This window comes from Malaclemys terrapin, chromosome 9 (genome assembly GCF_027887155.1).
Source record: "Malaclemys terrapin pileata isolate rMalTer1 chromosome 9, rMalTer1.hap1, whole genome shotgun sequence".
NCBI lineage: Eukaryota > Metazoa > Chordata > Testudines > Emydidae > Malaclemys > Malaclemys terrapin.
Window position 1 is genome coordinate 42,642,653 of NC_071513.1, and position 26,359 is coordinate 42,669,011.

At 48.0% G+C, this 26,359-nt stretch overlaps 1 protein-coding gene across 1 annotated transcript in view; it reads right to left on the reverse strand.

Annotated features, from left to right (window-relative positions):
• The window catches only part of LOC128842820 (BTB/POZ domain-containing protein KCTD16-like), a 68,634-nt gene that overhangs the window by 10,172 nt on the left and 32,103 nt on the right, over positions 1 to 26,359 (reverse strand). The window contains exons 3-4 of the mRNA XM_054039017.1: positions 20,310 to 20,435; positions 1,637 to 1,738 (exon numbers count right to left, since the gene is read on the reverse strand). Coding sequence (XP_053894992.1) covers positions 1,637 to 1,738; positions 20,310 to 20,418 — 211 coding nt within the window. The 5' untranslated portion in view covers positions 20,419 to 20,435. The remainder of the gene's footprint in view (positions 1 to 1,636; positions 1,739 to 20,309; positions 20,436 to 26,359) is intronic.

Consider the following 26,359-nt stretch of genomic DNA (forward strand, 5'->3'; position numbering starts at 1 on the left):
CTACTTGCATCACAACAACCCCCACGGTAGATTTGCCCACCCCAAACTGGTTCGCGACTGACCGGTAGCTGTCTGGCGTTGCAAGCTTCCACAGGGCTATGGCCACTCGCTTCTGGACAGTCAGGGCTGCTCGCATCCGGGTGTCATTGCGCTTCAGGGCAGGGGACAGCAACTCACAAAGTTCCAGGAAAGTTCCCTTCCGCATGCGAAAGTTTCGCAGCCACTGGGATTCATCCCAGACCTGCAGCACTATGCGGTCCCACCACTCAGTGCTTGTTTCCCGTGCCCAGAATCGCCGTTCCACGGCATCAACATGACCCATTGCCACCGTGATGTTCTCGGCGGTGGGTCCCCTGCTTTCTGAGAGGTCTGTGCTACTCTCAGACTTCAGGCCATCACCGCGTTGACGTAGCCTCCTCGCCTGACTTTTCTGCATCTGCCTCAGGGAAAGGTGTATGATAAGTTGCGAGGCGTTGAGAGCGGCCACAACTGCAGTGATGGTTGCAGCAGGCTCCATGCTCGCAGTGCTGTGGCGTCCGCGCTGTCACTGACTAGAAAAGTGCGCGAACTGATTTCCCGCCGGCGCTTTCAGGGAGGGAGGGCGGGAGTGATGGACGGATGACGACAGTTACCCAAAAGCACCCTGGACACATTTTTTTTACCCAGAAGGCATTTGCGGCTCCACCCAGAATTCCAATGGGCAGCGGGGACTCCGGGAACTGTGGGATAGCTGACCACAGTGCACCACTTCCAATGTCGACGCTTTCCCCGTTAGTGTGGACTCACAAAGTCGAATTACTGTCCTTAGTGTGGACACACACGTTCGACTTTGCAATATCGATTCCAAAAATTCGATTTAAGTAAAATCGAACTACTCTCGTAGTGTAGACAAGGCCTTTGAGTATGGTATTTTTCAATGAGTTATACATCCACATATAGTAATTTCATCTAGACCAGTGTTTTTCAACCTGGGGCTGCAGACTATGTCTAAGATTTCCAAAGGAGTCTGCATCTCCATTCAAAATTTTTGAGGGGTCTGCAAATGAAAAAAGGTTGAAAACCACTGATATAGATCACGATTCCCTAATCTGATTCTGAGTTATAGCTGAAGTGCAAACAACCTCAGCTGGTTTATAACTTTCAAACACACACCCCCCCTTTTTTTTTTTTGGTGGAAATTTGGCCATTTCTCAAAATGAGAATTTTTTGCAAAAAACTTTTTTTCTTTTTCAAATCCCTTATTCCAAATATTTTCAGCAGAAGTTTTTAAGGGGGAAAAAAAGACGCCTGTTAAATATTTTTGTTTGTTTTTCCATTTCTGTTGTCATTCTGCATTGCCAATTTTAGATCAGTTGAGTCACATGGAGGGAATTTTTGTTCCCCAATGTGGAATTTTTTGAATAACACCGACGGATCTCAAAGCAATTTACAAAGGTCAGTATCATTATCCCCATTTTAAATATGGGAAAACTGAGGCTCAGAGCAAGGCCATGACTTGCTCAAGGTGACCCAGCAGGGCCGTGGCTAAGCCAGGACTAGAACCCAGAGTCCCAGTTCCATGCTCTATCCACTAGGCAACACTGCCTGCATGTTGTGGGATGGGTGAGCTGCAAATAAAGGCACATTAGATACCAGCCTTCAGGTTTGCAAACCCCATCGTGTCTGGAACCGCCTGCTCCTGTGCCGAGCTCCTCCTCACATCCATGCCCATCTGGGGGTATGTCACTGACTCCAGAGCCTGGGGAGAACAATCCACAACAAACAGAACATCAGCAATCAGAACAGGTGATTGTGCACGTAAAAGATGGGAGGGTCATTAAAGTGCAGGGTATCCCTGAGCAAAGCGAGGTATAATGCAGGCCAGCTCTGGACCCACACACAGCTCTGCCAACGCACCTCAATCCTGAGTCAGAGGCATCAATAGCAGGCAAACTGAACTCTCTGCAATACTGACCATTGCTCCTGTAGCTCTCTCTGTCTCCGGCTTTGCTTTGTCCTTTTGGATCGGACTGGATGCAGAATAACCCTACTTCTAGAAAGCCCAGAGGGAAATTAGGAGGTTAAGGAGCATGTCTCCACAGGGGATGCGTTTGGAATGAGACGAACATACACTGATCCTGGTGAATGCTGTTGCCCTGCTGTGCAGTGAGGGGAGATCTTCTAAAGTACCTAAAGGAGTTAGGAGAGCAAGTCCCATTAACTTTCAATAGGACTTGTGTTCCTAAATCCCAAAGATGCTTTTGAAAAGCCCTCACCAGAGCTATATTTCCTGATCAGAGGGTGCATCTCAGTGTTAAAATGACTGGGAAGGCGCTCTGCAACATACTGCAGCAAATGCCACAGTGCAGTAACCAGCCCTGCTGCACAAGTCTCCTCTACATAACTGTATATGCACATACACATGCGCATGCTCAGGGCTAGATCCTCACAGGGGCGGCTCTAGGCACCAGCAAAGCAAGCAGGTGCTTGGGGCAGCCCATTTTCAGGGGCGGCAGGGATCCAGCATGGGAGCTAAGAACCAACAGGGGGCCCTGGCTCTATAGAGTCATCCCTGGAGCAGGGAAAGAACTACATTTCCCAGCATTCCCTTGGCCACTACCAACAGGAAAGAGGGGGAGGGAGTGAGGAAGCTGAGACCTCATGCTGCAGCCTGCTGTGAATGGAGAGCTGCACTGGGAAGGATAGGGATACCATATTTTAACATTCAAAAAATAGGACACTTCACGGGGAAGGAGGGTAGCCCCACCCTGCCACCATCCACTCCCTCCAACTACCCCCCACAGAAACCCCAACCCATCCGACCCCCCTATCCCCTGATCACCCCCTCCCAGGACCCCTGCCCCAACTGTCCCCCCCAGGACCCCACCCCCTATCTAAGCCCCACTGATCCTTGTCCCCTGATTGCCCCCTCCTGGGCCCCCACCCCCTATCTAAGCCTCCCTTCTCCTTGTCTCCAACTGCCCCCTCCTGAGACCCCCCCCAACCTCCCCCCTAGGACCTCGCCCCCTACCTGTCCCCTGACAAACCCCTGGGACTCCCATGCCTATCCAACTGCTGCCTGTCCCCTGACTGCCCCCCCTGAACCCCTGACCCATCTAACCTCCCCTTCTCCCTGCCCCTGACTGCCCCCCCAAACCTCCACCCCATCCAACCCCCCCTGCTCCCTGTCCCTTGATTGCCCCCCTGGAACCTCCTACCCCTTCTCCAACCCCCCAGCCCCCTTTCCGTGCCACTCATACCAGTCTGTCTGGCTTCGCGCAGCGCCAGACACGCTGGTGCATACATGCTGTCATGCTCCCCTGCGGAGCCACAACCCCTCCTCCCCCCAGCACCTGCCTTCCAGATTTGAACACCTCAAAATTCAGGAGTGCTCAAGCTCAGTTTGGGCAGCTGTTACTTCATTTCTCCCAAATCCACTGTAACTTGCTGTAGAAAAAGTAGGATAAAATTGAGCACAAAATGCTTCCCAGTGGTTATTAGGACTGGAATTGCTATTTTCAACAGCCATTGCCTTTTGTTTGTTTGTTTGTTTAAAAGGAAGACAGTGATATTGCATTGGCAAATTCCCCATAGAAAGAAATGGAACAAAAGAATAATAAAGGCACCTCAACTTTTCCTCATTTATGTAGGACAGTCTTATAATATGCATCCAGATATCCTCCAATCACACAGGCTGAAAATTGTTCCACTTTACTGCAGTTCTGTAACCATATGGGAACCAATCTTGTCTGTGTTCTGTGCACATCTAAAATTCCTGCTGAATGACCCGCCCTGGGAGCAAGTTACCAGTGACCCAGGGCTGCGGTGGAAGGAGGGTGCAGGGGAGGGGAGCCCAGGGCTGGGGCAGCAGGAGGTGTGTGTGTGTGGGCAATGGTGAGGGGGTTGGGGGGAGCCCAGACCTGGGGTGGCAGGGTGTGTGTGTGGGGGGGAGAGCCCAGGGCTGGGGCGGCAGGGGGGTGAAGGTGGGGGGGAGCCCAAGGCTGGGGCAGCAGGGGGGTGCGGCAAGGAGCCAAGGGCTGGGATGGGGGCAGCCAAAATTTTTTTTGCTTGGGGCGGCAAAAAACCTAGAGCCGGCTCTGGATCCTCAGCTGGTGTAAATCACCACCACTCCACTGACCTGGGTGATTTATGCTCCACAGAGGAGCTGCCTCTCGGCTTGCACAGCACAGGCTGCGCGTAAGGACGTCCTCAGCGTGAGGGGAATGACGCCATCTCTGGGTGCCTGAGTGGCTTTGCATTTAGAAGCAGGCAGATGCTAATCACTGGCCCTTGGAAATGCCTTAGCTCAGTAATAGCACATAGATATCAGCTTAGCCTGTTTTTATCCCTTTACTGAGGGCATGTCCTCGCTTAGACCATCCAGCAGGGCCCTTATGCTAATGGCTGTAATTATATGCACTCTGCTAGCAGTGCAGCTCTCAGCAGATCTTTGCTGTCCCCAGTCACTGCTGTCCGCATGCCCGCCTCCCCTGCAAACACGGTCCACGTGTGTTTTCTCTAACATCCAGTAAGGCCATGGGGCACAGAGGCTGTTCTATCCAGAACTGATTCTAAAGGAAATGGACTCCTAGCTATGCAGACCAGGGGAGATCATTTGAGCCATCAAGGGTGGTGTCGCTGTGCTTTACAGACTCTTTCTATCACAGAACATAGGAATTACCAGACATGTTGAACCCGTGGCCCATCCAGCCCAATATTCTGTCTCCATCAGTGGCCAGATGCTTCCATGAAAGGTGCTAAAAACCCAGAAGTGGGCAATTGTGGGATAATCAACTCCTTAACCCCATCAGTTAGAGCTTGGTGCTTGCAGTGAAGGATGAGAGTTCAGATCCCTTCTGCATTTCAGTGAGTCCTGGAACACAGAGCTTAGCCTGGACTAAATCCTGAGATCAACCCCCTGTCCTGATTTTGGGACAGGTTCCATCTCAGCTCTTATTCCTTCCACGACCTATCTGGGCCCCTGACCTGCTGGGTGACCTTGAGCAAGTCACGTCCTCGCTCTGTGTCTGTGTTGGCTATGTAGGCTGTAAGTTCTTTGGGGCAGAGGTCATCTCTTATTATGTGTTTGTGCAGCACCCAGCACCACGGGGCCTTGATCTCAGCTGGGAGCTCAAGCCATTATTGCAGTACAAACAATAAATATCACTAGCTAACATGCTCCCTAGACACACCTCCTGGGCCAGCTGCTCCATCAGGAAAAAATCCCAGGTGTTTGGCCTGAATTTTTCATCCCTCATTTTTCTTAAGCCTTTGTTTCTTGCCTTGCTCGTCTGTCCGTTTCAGTGAGTAAAGTAGAGCGCGGAAGTGACGTTTACCAAGTAGTTCTTCTGTGCCATTCTGTTTGTCAGAATCCTGCTGGGTGCTATTAATGTGCTCCCTGCTTCTGTTATGTTCAGAATTTGAAGCGGGAGCCATGCATGAGTATGCCCTGTGACAAAGTTCCTCCTCTATCTTGGTGGGTCCTGCGCTTATTGGCGGATTTTCTTGCCTCAGAGATTCACCATGTGGGTTGGAGAACAGCCCAGAGAGCTTCCCCTCTGGGAGAACCCACAGTCCCAGTCAATTGGGAGGTTTGGGGGGAACCCAGGCCCACCCTCTACTCCAGGTTCCAGCCCAGGGCCCTGTGGACTGCAGCTGTCTATAGTGCTTCCTGTAAAGCTGCATGACAGCTACAACTCCCTGGGCTACTTCCCCATGGCCTCCTCCAAACACCTTCCTTATTCTCACCACAGAACCTTCCTCCTGGTGTCTGATAACACTTGTGCTCCTCAGTCCTCCAGCAGCTCACCCTCGCCCTCTCAGCTCCTTGCACCTCTTGCTCCCAGCTCCTCACATTCCCACCACAAACTGGGGTGAGCTCTTTTTTAAAACCCAGGTGCCCTGATTAGCCTGCCTTAATTGATTCTAGAAGCTTCTTCTTAATTGGCTCCAGGTGTCCTAATTAGCCTGCCTGCCTTAACTGGTTCTAGCAGGTTCCTGATTACTCTAGTGCAGCCCCTGCTCTGGTCACTCAGGGAACAGAAAACTACTCATCCAGTGACCAGTATATTTGCCCTCTACCAGACTCCTGTACCCCACTGGTCTGGGTCTGTCACAGCCCTTGGATCTCGTCAGTCAGCATTTACTCCCAAGATTAATTTAACATGGGTTGGGAGCCCCGGGCCTCCCTGGCATCGTTAGAATATTCAGTGCACTCCTTTGTCTGATGCCTCCAGCTCCAGGTCTTTCACAGCATCCAAGATCCAGGAAGGAACACAAAGTCTCTGACATGTCCTCGGGCTGTCAGTGCACTCCGCAAACATTTTGGAATAGAAGAGGAAGGCGGGGGAATGTTCCTATTGGGAGGAGGCCAGCAATGGCCTCGCTGCTCTCTCTGCAGGGTCCCAGCACCTAGGAATGAAGCTGAGCAATGCACAGCAATGAGTAGAGTGTAGCGAAGCCAGCCCCATGGCAGGCCGAGGTAGGTCCCCCAGGTGGATCTCTGTCTTTCCTCCACTCCAGAGTCCACGATCTTCCTCCCAAGCAAGATAGCTGAGCCAACTCCATTCCACCCCAGCTGGCTGAAATCAGCCCTAGGCTTTCCTGCAGATTCTGACTCCCTGATGCATCTGGATCCTCTCCAAGTCAAGGGCTGCCTAAAATGAAGCATCCTGCTTTAATTGCCCCCGAGTGGAGACCCAGCCCTGGTGGGCAGTGACCTCTGCTCATTGCCAAGGGATGAGGAAACTGGTTTGACTCTCCCGTGTTTAGAGGGCATTGGCAGTGTCCGGAAACGCTAAGGGGGCTGCCACCATGTGGTGATGCCGTGTCATGACAGGCACATGTCTCAGGGTTGATTATGCCAGAGCAAGGCCTTCAGAGATGTCAGAAAAGCAAAGAGGACACTGAACGCAGCACTGTGTTAGCAGGAGCAATAATGCAGCTCCCGAAAAAACGACCATAAAGAGACCCAGGAGTTTTTGTGGGATGGGGAAGAAGCAGCTAATTCAGGTTCCACCTTCATAACCAGCCTGGGGACCTTTACGCTGTTGGAGGCTCAGGGACTCTGCCAGCCTCCAAGCATGGTTTGTTTACATTGCTGCCCCCTTTCCCTCCTTTAGCTCAGAGAGAGCAAAACTTCCCACAAATCGGGGGGCAAGGTGTCTTCTCCTTCATCTCAGCCAAAGGAGACCAGGCCAGGGATCTCCATCTCAACCATGCTCTCCAAGGGTGTCCTCTCCTTCATCTCAACCAAAACCATTCTCTGAAGGCGGCCCAGGCCAGGGCTCTAGTCACAGGCTCATGGCTAGAGGGACTCCCGTGCCCACAGTCAGGAGGGAGCCTGAATGGAGAGTGAGAGCAGCAATAGGTGTGCTGGGATGGACGATGCTATGCGTTGACCTTGCGATGGTTACCACCACCGCGTGTCACTGGCAAAGCTTTCCACCAGGATCACTCAGGCTACATCGACAGAGGGGTTTTACCTCATGTGAGCTGATTGCCAGTGAACTCAAGGTTGTTAATGTAATCTGAGAGGCTACTCTGGTCACAGCCCATATGTTTATTCCAGGTGACAAATGGGGCTGATGCAGAATGATTGTGTCACACGAATCTCAACTCCTGCACTTGTCCAGACTGCATATGGGAAATTCAACCTGTGCTACTGCTTCTGCATGGCTTTGGTCTCTGATACACTATCAGAGACGAGCAAGACTTTATGTAAATGTGCATCTCTGTCCCACAGCCTCTGAGCAGCTCCCTGCTCACTAAGGCTGGCTGCGCCAGCGAAGGCTGTTTCTTAAATCTGCAATCTAGTCAACACTGCAGCTGGATTAACTGCCATGGCAACCCATCTGTGCCACCAGAGTGCCTGCACCAGGTTAATCAAACAACAGAGAGCCTGTAGTTTTGAACCAGTTTACAGCTAGCAATTACTACTCAAGTTTGCAGCTGTGCCAATGCACCTCACTCCTGACTTGCAGGACCCAGTGCTGTTCCGATCCCAGGCACTCACACAGCTCTGTCAATGCGCCTCCCTCCTGACTTACAGTCCCCTTGCTATTCCAGTACTTGGTTCCTCCCAAACAGTTCTGCCAATGTCAGTGAGTCCTGACCTGCAACAGCCCTTGCTAGTCCAGTCCCTGGGTCCCTCAGGTTGGGTCTACATTGCAAATGAAAGACCTGCAGCATGACTGTGGCTGGCCCGGGTCAGCTGACTCAGGCTCATGGGGCTATAAAATTGCAGTGTACATGTTTGGATTAGGGCTGGAGCTGGGCTTTGAGACCCCGCAAGGGGAGAGGATCAGAGACCGGGCTCCAGACCTCCATACTGCAATTTTATAGCCCTGCAGCTCGAGCCCAAGTCAGCTGACCCGGGCTCTGAGACTCAGTGTAGCATGATTTTTATCACAGTGTAGACCCTACCCTCACATGGAATGTCTTACACTGCATTGTAAACCCAAGTTTGTGGGACCTGGGTTTGTGAACTTGGTGTTTCCAACCCTATGCTTGAGAATCCATGCTGCATGGTAAATCCAGGCTTTCAATGGCTGGACCCAGGTCTCACAGCTGTGCTAATGCGTCCATGCTACGCTACCCAAACCTTCTGACTCAGGACTGTGGCTTGAACTCCATCCACACTCCAAAACGACAGGGCTTGGACCCGAGTCCCAGCAGGACTTGGGCTCTAACCCACCCCTCTAGCAGGGTCCTGAGTGCTTGCTGACCTGAGTCAGACTGTGATCAGGAGGGCTTGGGCTCAAACCTGTGTCAGAACCCCAATTTTGCATGAAGTGTAGACATACCCTGAGGAGCATAGGCTGCTAATCTTGAGATGAGATGCTACACCATGTGGGTGTTTGTGATGTACACAAACAGAGACCAGCTTCAGACAAAACTCGTTTCACCTGTGACCCAAGACAGGCTCCGAATAGGCCTCCAGAGCTGAAAGTCAGGAACTCCCGGACTGCTCTGAGTCCCTTTTTTCCTAATGCAGCTTTTCATGATCAATTCCTGCAGCTGCTGCACCAAAGTGGCGGGTGGGGGTGGAGAGAGAAGCCTGAGCCCTTGAAAGAACTAACCTTGCTGAGTTTAAATCATAGTTCTGACTTCCCTCTGCCACTCAGCTTGTCCTTTGCTGTCAGGGGGATGCAACGTGGACTCAGTGCTTGGGAATGGCAAAGCGAGAGGCTGGGGCTGTGCAGCGTCAGGTGAAATGAAAATCAAAGAGAAGCTGAGGGGGAGAGCAGGCACATTTTAATTAGCTATCTGGGACCTGGGCTGCTGGCCTCCCCACTGGACTCACCCCTCAGGACTTTGAGTTCTAGAAGCGGAGGGAGGACACATGGCTCAATGGTTGCTTCCATGGCTAGGTCTGAGCGCCTTCAAAATACCTGGGATGGGGAAGGGGAGGAATTATAGTGGGGGAAGAATTAGATGGAAACATCCTTGCTAATGAGGCCTCTCTGATCCTGGTTTAGTCTTTGCATAGTCTGTTAATGCACCAAGGCTGTTCAGAACCTGCTCCAGACAGCACCTTAGATGGATGTTGTTGAACAGTTTTGCTATGTTGACTCTAATGTTACCTGCAATAGAGATCTTGATACTGAGCTCACTAGCTGAATTGCAAGACAGAGCCTGGAAGAATAACAAATTGTCAATTAAAGTGAAAAGCCGTCTTTATGAGACATGTGTTTTGCCCACTCTTCTATATGGCTGAGAAACGTGGATGATTTATGCCAAATGTACCAAAAGACTAAAGATCTTTCATATCAGATGTTTGCATAAAGTTCTTCGAATAAGATGGCAAGACAGGGTGACAAATACGGATGTGTTAAATCATGCTGGCATGTCATTCATGGGTAAACGTTAGTAAGAAAAGACTCAGGCGGCTTGGACAGGTCACGTGAATGCTGGATTACAGGATCCCAAAGACTGTGCTGTACTCTGAAGCTTGCAAAGGCCTAGAACGAAAGGCAGACCACTGCGCAGAATTCAGGATGCTTGTAAAGAGGACTTAGTATCCTTTGGAATCTCTGGATGATTAAAGGAGTGCGGAATGCCACTGTGGCTGGCAGAGCCAGCTTGTAGATGGAGTGAGGTAGACTGGATCAAGCTTTGCGATGACTGGCATTAGAGGAGGAAAGAATCTGCTGCTTGGATTAATAGCATTGCTAGTGCATGGGTGTGCCCTACTGTGGATGGGATTGTCACTCACACATCCGACTCAGCAGCCATCAATGAACTCATTGGTGTATACGCCATGCTCTGTAAAGAACGACGGTGCCATTGATTGAGTCTGTTCATAATGCTTGTGTAATCCCCTGCTCAGTGTGTTATACAGTCCCTCTGTGCCCGATTGTGATGCATAGCCGGAAAGGGTTAAACATCCTGCAAAATAAGTAACTCTCAAAAGACAGGTGGGGAGATAATGTTTGTGTTTTTGTGTATTTACATATGTATGAGTAGGGTGGACAATGTAATCAACAGCCCCTGTCTATGCTGTATTCTGATAATTCAGAGGTCAAAAGAACATCCTAGCATTTAAATGAATTGTAAATGCGGGATATCTCAGTATTCATCTCTCTTTGAAATGTATAGCAAATAATCTGTGAATGGTGGAGGAACAAGCAAATGGCCTTATGTTAATTCTACAGCTAAGTACCGGTGAGGGACCTCCTTCAAAGTCATGCTAATTACCTGTTGAACTCCAACTTATCAAAAGACATGAAATTGTATAAAAGATCCTTGGGTCCTGATTTTGTCATCTCAGATCTGCTTAGGCGTCATCAGGGGAAGTTTGAGTCGCAAGAGGTCCCAGTTATGCTGGTACACCCTGAATGTGATATTTAGACATTGAACTATAACCTATGAACTATTTCTAAAGGAACTCTTTGCAACTACAAAGCTCACCATCTCTGCTATGAATCTGCACCTCAATGAATTGAACTCATGTCTGTATGTATATTGATCTTTTAACCATACTCTCTCTTTTGTTTTTTAATAAAGTTTAATTTAGTTAATAAGAATTGGCTGTAGCATGTATTTGGGTAAGATCTGGAATATTCAATAACCTGGGAGGTGATGTGTCCAATCCTTTGGGATTGATAGAACCTTTTCTTTTATATGATGAAATAAGGTTTACAGAAATTTTCATCATATTTGACGTGGGTATCTGGATGGAGGCCTGAGGCTGGATCACATTAAGGGAACTGTGTTGTTTGGATTTCTGAGTAACCAGTAAGGTAATAAAGAAGCTGTTTTATGCTGGTTTGGTAAATCTAAGTATTGGAATATCCACCAGCTTTTGGGGGTTTGTCTTCCCTGTTCTTTGCAGTTCACCCTAATTGAGTGACCACAGCTGGCCCCCACTGGGACCGATCCACAGAGGATATCAGTCCGGCATAGGTGTCCCAGCTATGGCCATGTCTCTGTAATTCAACCTGTAGAGAGTTCAGCCTTTCAGCTCTAGAAATCCCTGCTGCAGCCCCAATTATAAAGAAAGATTTAACCTCATCTATCATGCATTAATCTGAGAGGATTCTGCCTCCAAATCGGCTGCAGTGGTGAGATTGTCATTAGCATGAGGCCCTTGAGGAGCACACAAGAAGCAGTCCTCTGTGTGGTCTCTAATAGTAATGTTATCAACTGTATTAGTAGGAGCATTGCCAGCAGATCAAGGGAAGTGATTATTCCCCTCTATTCGGCACTGGTGAGGCCACACCTGGAGTATTGTGTCCAGTTTTGGTTCCCCCACTACAGAAGGGTTGTGGACAAATTAGAGAGAGTCCAGCGGAGGGCAACAAAAATGATTAGGGGGCTGGAGCACATGACTTACGAGGAGAGGCTGAGGGAACTGGGGTTATTTAGTCTGCAGAAGAGAAGAGTGAGGGGGGATTTGATAGCAGTCTTCAACTACCTGAAGGGGGGTTCCAAAGAGGATGGAGCTCAGCTGTTCTCAATGGTGGCAAATGACAGAACAAGAAGCAATGGTCTCAAGTTGCAGTGGGGGAGGTCTAGATTGGATATTAGGAAACACAATTTCACTAGGAGGGTGGTGAAGCACTGGAATGGGTTACCTAGGGATATGGTGGAATCTCCATCCTTAGAAGTTTTTAAGGCCTGGATTGACAAAGCCCTGGCTGGGATGGTTTAGTTGGTGTTGGTCCTGCTTTGAGCAGGAGATTGGCCTAGATGACCTCCTGAGGTCTCTTCCAACCCTAATTTTATTCTATGATTCTATGATTAGCAAAATAGAATTGCAAACACCGTAATACAGCAAAGGAGACCGCCAATTCAGCATGTCCAATACTTGCGCTGTGTTACTCACATTATCCCTTGTGGGAACCCTGAAGTAGATGCAGTGATCCCAATGTGATCATCAGGCCAATGTGTTCCGATGGGTCCCACTGCCCACAGGCTGGGTACCACCTTTCACACGGGGTTAGGCTGACACCCACCAGGCCTTATACATATTTAATGATGGGTTCAACCTCCTTTCCTGAAACGTAATTCCACCCCTCAGTAACATTGGGGTCCCTTGCTTCAATAGGTCACTTGGTCATTTATGACATACTCATTAGCATTTATGTCAATTAGTTGCTATGGTATATCTAGTATGAAACATGAGACTAGTACATGTAAGTTTTGAATAAGCTCAACATCCTTTAAATTTGCCCTACATTTCCAAAAGTATATTCTCGTGGTTCCATATGTCACCTTTTCCCAACTTGTAATACTTTTTGTTACTATCATACTAAGGTTGTGACTTAGGGTCTTTTTATCAGTTAGTTCCTTATTACAAACTATTCATGTCAAGCTCGGTCTTAGTTATGCTAAGCTAATTGTCACACAGGCTTGAGGCCTGTAGGTTCTTGGGTTACAGCCAGTGGCGGCTTGTCTGGGTTCAAATTCCTGCAGGCCTCAGATGCTTGGGACAAGCTTCTTCAATACATAACCCATGGTCTGTTTGTTTGATCCAAAGAGGGTGTGATTCTGTTACAGAGCCTGGATCAAGCTATGGACACTCACGCTCTTAGCTCTAGAGGTCTGCAGTGCCATCCCTAGCTTTGCGCAAGATGGCGGTCCTTATACTTGCAATGTTCTGTCGGAGCCCAATCTGGCACATATGAAAATCAGCCAAAGGGACTCCCAATTGACTTTAGTGGGAACTGGATCTGTCCCTACATGTTTAGGATTATTAAGGTATATCTATAAAAAAATCCCTGCACTTCTCACATGTGATCATGCATGCAACTGTCATAACTGCATATGCAAACGACCCATACTCCATAGGTCAGATCTCAACAATGGCCCAAAGGATTACACAACATTGTGAGACCTGGTATATCAACTATGCATGGGGCTCAGTGCTGCGGAGATTGGTAGAGTCAAGCCAATGATAACTTCAGCAACTAGTGTTTAGCCACAACAACTCTGTAAAAGTGAGCAGCAGCACCGAAGAGGTGTTTGAGGAGGAAACAGAAAAGACCCTTTTCCTGATGAATCTACAAAGGAAGCATAGGTAGGAACACCATAAGCACCCAATCTATGATTTGTCCAGGCCATCAAATCTAACACCTCTACTTCTACTGAGTTCCAAGTGGTTATGACATTTGTTGTAAGTGTCATCTGAAAGACCTCTCCAGACACCCATTGCCACTCAACACCGTGTTAGTGGCTCAGTGAAGAATGCCACCAACTGAGACAGAAACCTACAAAGATCTACCAAGAGAGGAAGGATGGGCCAGTGGTTAGAATACATCATGGGACTCTGGGGATTAGGCTTCGGGCTCCTCCCCTGCCACAAACTTCTAATAAAGTCACTGGATCTCTCTGTGCCTCGGTTCTCCAGGTGTAAAATGCGGATAGTGGTACTTCCTTACCGCCCAGAGATGTCATGAGGGTAAAGAGATTGTGAGGTGTTCAGCCAATCGGTAAAGACAGAAATGGATTCACACACCACACCTTGTACCACGCACTGGTTAGTGTTCTTCAAAGATTCACTTAGCCAAACCCTGCTTAGCTTGCAGGCTTCCAGAACAAGGGTATGTGATTAGAGGTAGTGAAATTCTCTTGAGAACTTCCAGGAGAATAAAAACAAGAGTTAGCTGGAATTTGTGCCTGTGATTCCCCCCGTCCCCCTCCCCCCAAATCCCTCACAGGATCTTTCTTAAGCAAGAGAATAATATATGACCCAAATTGCCATTCGAGATAGTTAGGATTATGTTCTCCCCTGAGCTTTATTCATTTACAGAAACTGCTTGGTTCCATGAAATATGTATGGCTGCAGTCAAACTCTCGGCAGGTTCAGTGATCACTATAAATCAGAACTCATTATTCACGAGGTTCCATGGAACACTGTTGCTGATGTTCAGCACCAGGCTAAGTGCAGTTCAAGTTCATCCCCAGGTACTTTTTAATCCCTAACTTCCTCCTCCTTTTATCTTCTCTCCAGGGCTTCAGGTGTGGATGGGAGACACCGGTGCTGCACTTGTAGTGTCTCTGATGTTTAGTGGGGCAAGTAGAGTCAATCATTGGCAACTATCTAGGCTAGGGAAGAGATTAATGCATGTGTTTGTTGGGAGGAGAAAGGTCTTATTCTCCTTCTTCACCATAGTAACACAGCCCATCACTGCCACTCAAATCCTGCTTCTGTGTAATCACTCACATATACAAACCATCTCTGCTCAGGAAGGACGGTCCCTATTCTGTTCGCTTGTATTTATCATTTCCCCATTCAAGAACACTCTCCTTGTTCAATACCATTCTATGCAGTTCAGAAGTCTTCACCTATCTTAGACAGTTCCTACTGGTGGATGGCAGATTATACCCGGCACGATAATTCCAGTAATTAGTGATTAGCAGCATCAGCAGCTTCCCTTGTTATCATAACATCAAGGAGATGGAAAGGGGAACCAGTGCAGGCAGACCCAGAACAAGCAGCCAACCCACTTTGAGGTTCCCTCAAGGGCGACCAGTTTTAATAATCGCTGTTCTCCAGGTGCTTTGATTTCCCGAGAGGCTGGGATTCCCCAGGCTTGATAGGAGCCCGAGCAGCCATTTTCAGGGAGTAGAAATGGTGTGCACACAATCAGCTAAAGAAGCTTTCCTTTGGAGGGACTTTCAGGGTGCATCAAACAACATGCCCAGCCTAGTGGAGGTAAATTTCCAACAAAATGGCAGCAGGAGTCCCCAGTAGTTTGCCTAATCAAGAACTTTAACAATCAGGTCACAGTGTCGGAGTCAAATGACTAGGGTGGAATGACATGGCCAGGGTGTTGAAGGAGAAGTTTGGTCATTGCTCTAGTTGTTCAGCTTCATTGAAGACATGGGTCAAAATCATCACAAATGCCAGGTTTGAGGTGTGCCAGGACATTCCAGAATGCTGATCCAGCACAGTTTTTGGGGCGCCGTAACAGTGCTCTAGCACTTCTGGTGGATAGTCCCGCAAGTACCAGGAGTGTGTCCCAGGATTTCTTTTTTCAGGACTTGAACACAGCCCTTATGTATCCACTCACATCACAGGGCCCTATCCTCAGCTGGCATAAATCAGTGTAACTCCATAGATGTCAGTGGAGCTGTGCTGATTTACACCAGCTGAGGATCTGGCCCACAGCGTGTATGTGTCTCTGTCTATGACACTGGCGTGCAAATGACATGACTACAGTGACAGACCATAGATGTCTCTGAGGCAGAAATCTTTACTCAGCTCCCTTATGAGACATCAGGCACAACAAGGTGGCAGGGCAGCACATGACAAATATTTTCCAGGAAAATGTGTCCTACCACATGACAATTTCAAAGTCAATCCACTTCTATAACCACTTAGTATCTTCCCTGGGTCAGAATCTACAGTGTACGATAGATCCAGCATAGTACTGCTTAGATACAAGTTGGACACAACAGCGGTCAAGTCATTGGTGCTGAATGAGACTCACCCCTTTGTGTGTGGGTTTCTCTAGGCTGTGGAAAAATGTATCCCTGGAGGAAACCATCTGTATCTGACAACTCAGAAGTTCAGGGGAGATGATGAGAAGTGGTTAACTCTCTGAAGGGCCTCTGGCACACTTATACATGGATGTAATGGCACCTAGCTCATGGATGGGATGGATGCCTTCGAAATGCATATATTGCACTCTAATAATGTCAATAACTTCACAGCTGTTGTTGTCCTTAAAGCATTGCCAGTTCTTCCTTAGATAAAGGTTACATCAATATTTGCACTATTTCCTAATCTCGCTCTGGGAATGGGTAAGGAATGATGCAAATACTGAGGAAATGCTGTTTAGCTAGCTGAAGCCACTGGCAGATTTTAAGGGGTGATTATTGTAGGTCTCTTTGCCTTTCTCCTCATCAATAATCCCCTCATCCTGCCATTCAGGCAGAATTTGGCCCAGCGCATCTAGAGTTGTGTGTGTGTGTGTGTGAGAGAGAGAGAGAGAGAGAGAGAGAGAGAGAGAGAAAGGACAGCCCAATCCCCATGGTAGTCTCACTAATCAGGAAATAGTTTGGAATTTTGGAAAAGGGGGATTCACAGTCTCTCTTGAGTGCTGGATGCAATACGGTGTAAGGACAACATGCCTTCTAGGGTTACAAGCACTGGGGACAAATTCTTACCAACTGGATTTCTGTTTCTCCTCAAAGGAGCTGAGAAGAGCTGGGTGAATCCTGCTAAACACAGTGCACAAATATTCATTCAGATTTCTAGCAGGTTTGCATGGGCTCCATGTTCGTCCCCCTTTCTGAAGCTTCCAACAAATAGATTTTGTTCACACAAAACATAGGTGAACAGCTGTTAATTCTTCAGGAGGTAAAGGTTGTTGGTGTATGACCAAGAGGATTTTTTATCATTTTCTATTTTCCTTTCTAAGAGGATTGCCATCCAATCAGAGAGAAGAAACCTAACCATGTCTACATGCACCATTTCATCTTAGTCTGCTCGGGTCGTTGCCAATGACGTGCATCCTGGCAAATTGATTTCTTGATATACCTGAGCGCAGCCAATTCGTTGTGCATGTGGAGAGCCTGCAGTGGCAACATCCAATGTATTGTGTGTATCAATGACATACATAAATATACAGTGTGTATACAACAGATTAGTTATGTATGGGTATTCATTTAGCTGTATTTTCTAAGTTATGTCAAAGACACCTACAGTGTAATAAGTGTTCTTTTCTGGTGGGTCTATAAATCTGAATATATATAAGAGTGAAAGAGAGAGAGAGAGAAAAAGAGAGATTAATGCACTGAGAGTGTGTGCGCGTGTGGGTATAGACAGAAGTTACCTAAACCATTTTGTGTGTGTGCAGGTACCGGCTGAGATGGCCTAACCCATTGTGTGTGCATATGCATGCATAGTCAGATATTGCCTAATAAATAGGATGTGTGAGTTGGCAGCCAGAAATTGTCTACGATGCAATGTAGGTGTGTGTACATGAATCCACAACTGTAGGGCATAGAGAATTCTTCATTTAGCTCCATTTTATTGCTCACTCCCCAAAAGAAACAGGTGAGACATAAGCTAGACCCCTCTGTCTCCAGTTTTTCCATATGTCTCTTGTGAGTTCATATCTCACCTCTGCCAATTATATTTGGGTCGTGTCTCTGTTTCTCCCTCACATCCCCATTATAACAGGCCCAGAATCCTTCCATGAAACAAAACAATACACCAAAAATTCTATAGTGGTAGCGAGTCATCAGGACGGGGGAATCGCCTCACCCTGAGCAGTGATGGACACAGGAGTTCTGGAAAGAGGACCACAGGTTTAAGTGGGATTGTTGTTTCTGTCCAGATGGTATTAGATGTGTTCATAAGTGTGAAAAGAGAAGATCACACGTCATCACACTCAGAGGAAACTGAATAGGGCCTGAACCACAATCATAAAGAAAAGATTCAGCTTCTAATAGAGAAAATTATACTGGAGGCTACCAGGCATGGAACTACTTAATAGAAATACGTGTTGGTTTGGTGTAGGTTCTATATAAATACTGTCTATTTTAACTGACAGGTTAAAAATCACACATTTTTCTAAAAAATCCTTCTCTCTGTTACAAATAATGCCTTAGATTACTTAAAAAGATTTTTTTTAACTCATTTACCTTTATCCAGTTTTGCTGCCTGCCTCTTTCCCCCTCCCTCTTCTCTCTCAGTCTGAATACTGAAAATAAGACTGGTCAGTTTCATGTTTTATTATAGCCAGTTTCAAGTCAATTTCACTTTCAAGTGCTGTACTAGCACAATGCTGCAAAATGGAGAGTGCAAACAGTAGACAGCAATGTTTGTTTTTTAAAAAGATAAACTTCTTACATTGGAATGAGCTAAAATACAAGTATTTGGGTTGTTCTTATAGTTTTTAAATGCTTGGTTTTTACAAAAATCTAAACTTGGTTTCAGATTTGCCATTTTAAATCAGGAATAGTATGATTAAATTTAAACATATAGAGGGGTATTGATATATTTTAAATATCTACGAATAGATATAGATATATTTCAATAGATAGAGAGAAGGAGATTAGAGGGAGAGAATCTAGATAGAGATCTAGATATATTCTAGAGAGAGCTATATTACAACAATTATATACATACAGATATTAGATATAGAATTAGATATTTAGAGTGAAATCCTGGTCCATATATAGTACATAGAAGTTCTTCCATTGACTTCAATGGAGTCAGGCTTTCACCCTTAGAATCCAGATGTTATTCTCCATCTACAGTTATCAATTTTAAAATACAGTGGTTGCCATTACAAGATCAGTATTTAGCATTAGTTAATATGTAATGACCATGTGAGAGACCTCATAGCTCCCCTACACATAGAACAGGAAATAAGTGTGGTCACTGTATGGTATCTGTGGGCAACTAAACTAGGTCACGTAACTGACCTGACCTACTGGGCACAAGGGTAGGACATCAAGTGGTATAAATCAGGGTAGCTCCATTGAAGTCAACAGCTTTTATGCCAATTTACATCAGCTGAGAATCTGGATCAGGGTTCTTTCAGGGTTTGTCTACATGGGGAAGTAGCCCGGAGTAGCTAGTATGCATTAGCTACGCTTCATTACCTCCCCAGGTGGACACTTACTATGCACTTTAGAAGTGCATTAAGCTAAACCACCAGAGGGTGCTTTTAGTGAGCAGCAGGAGTGTCCACATGGGGAGTTAGTGCAGAGTAGTTAGTGTGTTTAAATTCACAGCCTAGCTTATTTCTTACTAACTCCCCTGTGTAGACAACTCCTCAGCTATTGATGTGTCCAGAGCCTCCCTAAAAAAATTTTTTATGCTGTTTGGAAAACTCTGGAGCCAAGGGACTTCGAAGATGTTCTATTAATCACTTGAGTGCTGTACAACACGTCAGACATGGACTGGAAAACTACAACTCCCGAGCTGAACTTTGGTCAGTTACATCTTCCCTGAAGTGCAACATAAGTGCTTCATATACCACAGCTAAAATCCACCATCACTCAAAGGGTGCATCAGCCAGCACTAGTGAAAGGCTTAACAGAGTGTATTGTACATGAATCCATGCTGTTGGCAGTGGGAAAGGGAACCTTTTATGGTAAAAGTTTTCCTCTCATTGGAGTGCTGGAGCCAGAAGGGCTTTGTGGCTTTCTCGCTGTTACCGCCTGTGGGGTGATAGAGGTAAAAGACCACAGAGTCTGACTGACTCACCTCTTAGTCATCCTTTATTCGAGCAAAGCTCTCACTAGAAGGTCCGTGGGAGTTTTGCTGAGTAACAATGTTGGGATTTGGACCTGATGAAGTGACACTCTTAGCCCAGTAAGAGTCCTCTGGAATCTTAGACCATCATGGGACAGAAGGATTATCTCTTGGTTAAGAGTCTGGACTAGAACTTACAATAGCTGGGTTCAATTCCCAGCGCACCAGACGCCCTGTGACTTAGGGCTGGGAATTTAGGCACCTAAATCCCTTTAAAAACTTGCCCTTTAATCGCTCCGTGCTGCAGCTCCTCACCTATAAAATGGAAACAGTTCTACTTCCTCTCTCCGCCTCAGCTCAATAGGCTTTGAGCTCGGAGGCAAGAGCTATAGATTTGTACAGCATCTAGCACAGCAGAGCCCTGACTCTGGTTAAGGCTTTTAAGTACTGTCACAACAGGAATAATCATATTCCTACCTGCTAATTGCATGATGTATAAAACCCAGGTCCGTGTTAGAGGTGCTGCTAAGCAAGACTGCCAATGTGATGCCAAGTGAATTAATTGTTCTGCTTGTGGCAACAAGACCCTGAGATGCTGCAAAGAGCCTGCATTTGACCCCATTTGCCCACCCCGCATGGCATGTGGGACCCAACTGGCAAATGTTCTCACCTGGAAGTAATGTAGCTTCGTCTGCCTTGAGGTCCAGCGTGGGCTCAAAAGAAGAGGAGAGATGGTCGTTAAGGCTCTGCTCGAGTTCTGCAGGTGGGGGAGCAGCCATGCTGAGGCAGGAGCTACCTAAAAAGCCCCAACCCAAAGACAGTGATTAAGGTGAGACTCCTGACCAGAAAACTTGAAGAGACGGCAAGGGCCATATGTAGCAGGAGTGCAGGGACCGTCTTATGAAACCTCTCTCATTCTAAGGGTCATGCTGCCCATCTGGATACAGACAACATCAGATGCTGCTTCTCCTCCAATACATTCCAAGCCTGCTAATCTGCATCTTCCCCATATGAAGGTACCTTCCGCTGGGCAGTACATAAAGATCACACCACAGGATTTCCCAGCATACACTCTACAGTCAGGGAGAGCATTACAATTTTCTTTCAGTTTAAAGAGATCTGTCTCTTTCTTTCTGTTTCCCGCTTTTCCTTTGTCCATAGAGCTGGTCCAGAAACAGACTCTCCCATCCTGTGAAAAATGTCAAGATTTCAAAATCCTTTTATCCTGATTTGGGACAAAGAGCCAAAATTTTGAAATTTTTCATAAAATGAAAGAATGAAAAAAAAGTCACTTTGAGTCAATCCAAACATTTCATTTCAATGAATTCAAAACACTTTTTGATTCCAACCCTCTAAAACACATCAAATAAAGTAAATGTCCAAATAAAAAGTAATTTCAAAATGAAAAATTTAAATTTTTCATCAGAAAATTTCAAAATGGGACATGTTCAAACTATTTTCTGGGTTTTTTTAAATGAAATTTCATCAGAATTGATGCAATTTCACAAAACATTTCAGTTTTGTTGAAATGGGCATTTTCTGACAGAAAATTCTTTCTACAAAAATTTTCCAACCAGCCCTATTTGTCTGCTCTCTTTCCCTTCCTATCTCCAGTCTCAAGATTTGGTCTGGCCCCAAAATATACTGGCACAAGCAGAGAATCTCTGTGCAATTGTGTATCATAGAATACAAGTAGCAAATCAGTCTTTCTCCACTCCACCCACTTCTCTCCCTTCTAGAAACCACTTTGCATACTGTAAAGAGGTAGCTAAATAGATACTTCCTTTTTAACAGGATCGATATAACATAATGGCCAAACTCTAACCACTCCCCTACCCATACAGGACCAGTAAAACCATTCAGACAGTTCATTTTCCACACTGTGGTATTTGTAACAAGATACGTAAACCAACAGTAACAGTAAATGCCCCCTCTGGATCTTAGGACTGAACTAAGTCCAGGCTGTTTTATTTCCATTGATTGCTTTGTGCTTTATGTGAGATTGTTTCACCCTTTGAGGGCTGCTCCCCAGCAGCATGCGCTCCCAGGGGTGTGACACTGACACACTCTCACTGGAGAATGGACTACTGAGTTCCACCTCTGGGCTACTCTGGTATAGAGGCGGGGTATGTGGTGTGGAGAGTGCGGCTTGGTATCAATTAAGAGGGGTGATGAACAGACAGACAGACAGACATACGCACACATTTTTTCTCCTACATGCTCATCTTTGCATATTCTCTCTCTCTCTCTCTCTCTCTCTCACACACACACACACATGCAAATTACTCAGCAATTGTTATTTTTTTCTGCACTGGTTTTGGGCAACTCATTTTCTAAGCTATTTAGCCTGTCTTTGCTAGCCTAATTTTCCTCCCTCTTGCTGGCTGCATCTCTCCTGACAATCTCCTAGTCTTCCCTTAGTTTCTTGCACACTGTAGGCAAGAGGGCTATTCCAGTTGCCCACTTGCTGTTTTAATTTCCCATTTTGATCTTGTTTTAGGTTTAAGCTCTTTGTCAACTCTCTTACATTATTGCTCAGCACGCTAAACAAGTGAGGCAATGCACTGCAAATACCATTTTGCTCCTTATCTTTCCCTTTTCTTCTTCCCCTTCCATTTCCAGGGTTAACAAGTTACACATACGACCCCAAGGGTCAAGCTTTACAATATTGGGCGCGAACAACAGACCAACATGACTATTTACAAATTAGACAACAAAGGGTGCTAATGTCTCCGGTCTCTCACTTTCAACACCGTGGCGTTAAGTTTGTTGGCCAAAAGAGAATTCTTTTCCTCTCTGGCTAACATCTAGCCAAGAAAAGCACCTTAATCTTTATATATACTTAAAATGTGGCTTTTCACTTTTCCAGCCACATGAGACCAATGCCCAATGCCAGGCCCTTTGTGCTAGGAGAGAGTGTAAAATGTTCCCACAAATGCACTCTGCACAGCGCATCACAAAGGGCAAGATAGTGGGGAACTGGGTCCTATAGCCTTTTCCTTTGGGGCCAGCGAGCGGCACCCTTATTTGCCTTGAGTAGCACCTCACACCTGGGTAACTCGTTGACATCTGTAGCCCTGATTATCTTCTCACATGGAGGTAAATCATGAATAACTCTACTGGAATCATTGGCATGATGCCAGTGTAAAAACAGAGGAGAATCAGGCCCAATATGACTACTTGAGCAATAAGGTACTACTCTATGGCCCAGATCCTTACCTGTTACACTGGGGACAATCAAGAACAACTGCAGTGAAGTCGCTCTTGATTTACACCAGTTTAACTGAGGTCAAATCTGGTCCCATGTGAGTTAAGGTGACACAAGCTGGGCCTTTGTGACTAGAGCAGCAGTTCTCAAATGATGGGGCAGGCCTCCCAAGGGAGGCACGGGCAGGGCCGGCTCTAGGCACCAGCAAAGCAAGCAGCTGCTTGGGGCGGCAAATTTGCAGGGGCGCAAGACTCCAGCATGGGAGCCGAGAACCAACAGGGAGCCCTGGGTAGGGTTACCATCCGTCCAGGTTTCCCCGGACATGTCCGGCTTTTTCAGCCTTAAATGGCCGTCCGGGGGGGATTTCTAATGAAGTAGAAATGTCCGGGATTTCCCCTCCTGCGGAGTGCGGTGTGGCTGATTGGATGCCTGGCCTGATTGAAAGCCGCTCGCAGCCACTAGGGCCTCTAGCAGCCAGAGTCCCTCCCCCGCTCCCTCCTCCCCCACAGAGCAGCGAGGAAGTGTTTGAGTCAACGTGGAGCCTGCAGCTCTCCCTCTGCCGGGTGAGGGGTGTGTGTGTGTAGAGGCTGCAGGGGGTGTGTGCAGAGGCTGCAGGGCGAGTGGGGAGCAGGGGGCACAGAGGCTGTGGGGGGGGTGCAGAGGCTGCAGGGCGAGTGGGGAGCAGAGGGCACAGAGGCTGTGGGGGGGGTGTGCAGAGGCTGCAGGGCAAGTGGGGAGCAGGGGGCACAGAGGCTGCAGGGGGGGTGCAGAGGCTGCAGGGCGAGTGGGGAGCAGGGGGCACAGAGGCTGCGGGGGGGGTGCAGAGGCTGCAGGGCGAGTGGAGAGCAGGGGGCACAGAGGCTGTGGGGGGGTGCAGAGGCTGCAGGGCGAGTGGGGAGCAGGGGGCACAGAGGCTGCGGGGGCGGGGGGGTGCAGAGGCTGCAGGGCGAGAGGGGAGCAGGAGGCACAGAGGCTGCAGGGGGGGTGCAGAGGCTGCAGGGTGAGTGGGGAGCAGGGGGCACAGAGGCTGTGGGGGGGTGCAGAGGCTGCAGGGCGAGTGGGGAGCAGGGGGCACAGAGGCTGCGGGGGCGGGGGTGCAGAGGCTGCAGGGTGAGGAGGAGCAGGGCAGGCAATGGCATAGAGGCTGCAGGGCAAGTGGGGAGCAAGGAAGCACTTAGCAACCCCCAACCAAGATCAGAGCGGGAGGGAGGAGGGGGAATGCGGGGTGCTCAGAGGAGGGGGCAGAGTTGGGGCAGGGACTTTGGGGAAAGGGTTGGAATGGGGGTGGGGTTGGGGCGGGGAAGGGGCGGAGTTGGGGCAGGGCCGGGGGTGGGACCGGGGCCCCCTGGAGTGTCCTCTTTTTTAAATGTTTGAATATGGTAACCTTAGCCCTGGGAACTGTAGTTCCTTGGTTAGCTCCCTGCCAATAGAGCCAGCCCTGGAGCAGGGAAAGAACTACATTTCCCAGCATTCCCTTGGCCGCAATTAACAGGAAAGGGAGGGGCAAGAAGTGTGGAACTGAAACCTCATGCTGCAGCTTGTTGTAAATGGTAGGGACAGAGCCACCTCTAGGTTTTTTGCCGCCCCCCACCCCGGCCCTGGGCTCCCCCCACACCCCTGTGTTGCCCCAGCGCTGGACTCTCCCCCGCCCACACCCCCTGCTGCCCCAGCTCTGGCCCCCACCTGCACCTCCTGCCGCCCCAGCGCTGGGCTCTCCTCCCACCCAAATCTCCTGCCACCCCAGCCCTGGGCTCTCCTCCCACCCAAATCTCCTGCCACCCCAGCCCTGGCCCCCACCCGCACCCCCTGCCGCCCCAGCTCTGGCCCCCACCCGCACGTCCTGCCGCCCCAGCCCTGGGCTCTCCCCCCTCCCGCATCTCCTGCCGCCCCAGCCTAGCAAGGCAGGTACGTGGATCCCACTAGAATTTAAAATGAAAAGTAAGGGAGGGGAGGCTCTACTAGACTGAGCAGTTTTAGATACAATACCAGGCATGTAGGAGGATTTACACTTCTGAGCCATGGAAGCAGAAATTGACTTTTCTTTTCCAGATTTAGCTAATATTCAGAAAGGGAATCCAGCACCTGCCTTCCAGATTTGAACACCCTCAAAATTCAGGAGTAATCAAGCTCAATTTGGGCAGCTGTTACTTCATTTCTCCCAAATCAAATATACTGATCCACTGTAACTTGCTGTAGAAAAAGTAGAATAAATTGAGCAAGAAATGCTTCCCAGTGGTTATTAGGACTGGAATTGCTATTTTCAACAGCCATTGCTTTTTTTTTATTATTATTATTATTTTAATTTTTGTTTTATTTGTTTAAAAGGAAGACAGTGTTATTGCATTGGCAAATTCCCCATAGAAACAAAGAATGGAACAAAAGAATAATAAAGGCACCTCAACTTTTCCTCATTTATGTAGTACAGTCTTATAATATGCATCCAGATATCCTCCAGTCACACAAGTTGAAAATTGTTCCACTTTAATGTAGTTCTGTAACCATATGGGAACCAATCCTGACTGTGTTCTGTGCACATCCAAAATTCCTGCTGAATGACCCGCCCTGGGAGCGAGTTACCAGTGACCCAGGGCTGGGGCGGCAGGAGGGTGCAATGGGAGAGGGGGGGGCAGCCACATTTTTTTTGCTTGGGGCAGCAAAAAACCTAGAGCCGGCCCTGGGCACGGGAATCTGTCAAGGGAGGCATGAGCTGTTTGCTTTTTTCTTTTTTTTTGAAGACCTCTGGCTGTCAGCCCAGGGTGGCTGGGGCTCGTATAGAAGGGCCGTGCACACCCGGGAGGCAGGGCTGAAGGGGACAGCTGAAGCCCCGCCACCTGGGCTTTCCTTCCCCCCACGCCCTCATTCCCTTGCTGGGAGGCTGCCGAGGCTCAGGCTCTCCTCCCTCCCCCAGCAGCAGCAGTGCAGAAGTAAGAGTGGCAATGGGGCGCTAAGTCTGCTGTGAAAAGTGATATTGATGAATATCACTTTTCACATTGCCACCTTTACTTCTGTGCTGCTGCTGGTAGCGGCGCTGCCTTCAGAGCTGGGCACCTGGCTAGCAGCTGCTGCTCTCTGCTCTGCCTTCAGAGCTGGGCACCCGGCTAGCAGCTGCTGCTCTCTGCTCTGCCTTCAGAGCTGGGTGGCGGTATCTATACTTGGGGGGGAGCGTAAATGACTACAGACACAAAGAAGGGGGGCCCTATCAAATAAGGTTGAGAGCCACTGGATTAGAACACAGCCAGAGATTATTCTGTTTAGGAAATCACTGACCACAGCCATAGCCCACAGACAGCATAAAGGGTGTCATTCTTGGCCCTATCAGAACTATGTCATGGGCAGAAGAGAATATTATTTCCTCTGGAAAAGTTACATTTTAGAGAGGCTTCTTTCCCCACATCAAAGTAGAGCCCATGAATGTCCCATTGCCCCGTCCAGCTGGTTCACGGTGAGGTCAGGGGAACCTTAACAGAGAGTGATAAATACCAAATACCGCTATCTAGAACTTCAAAGCTGGC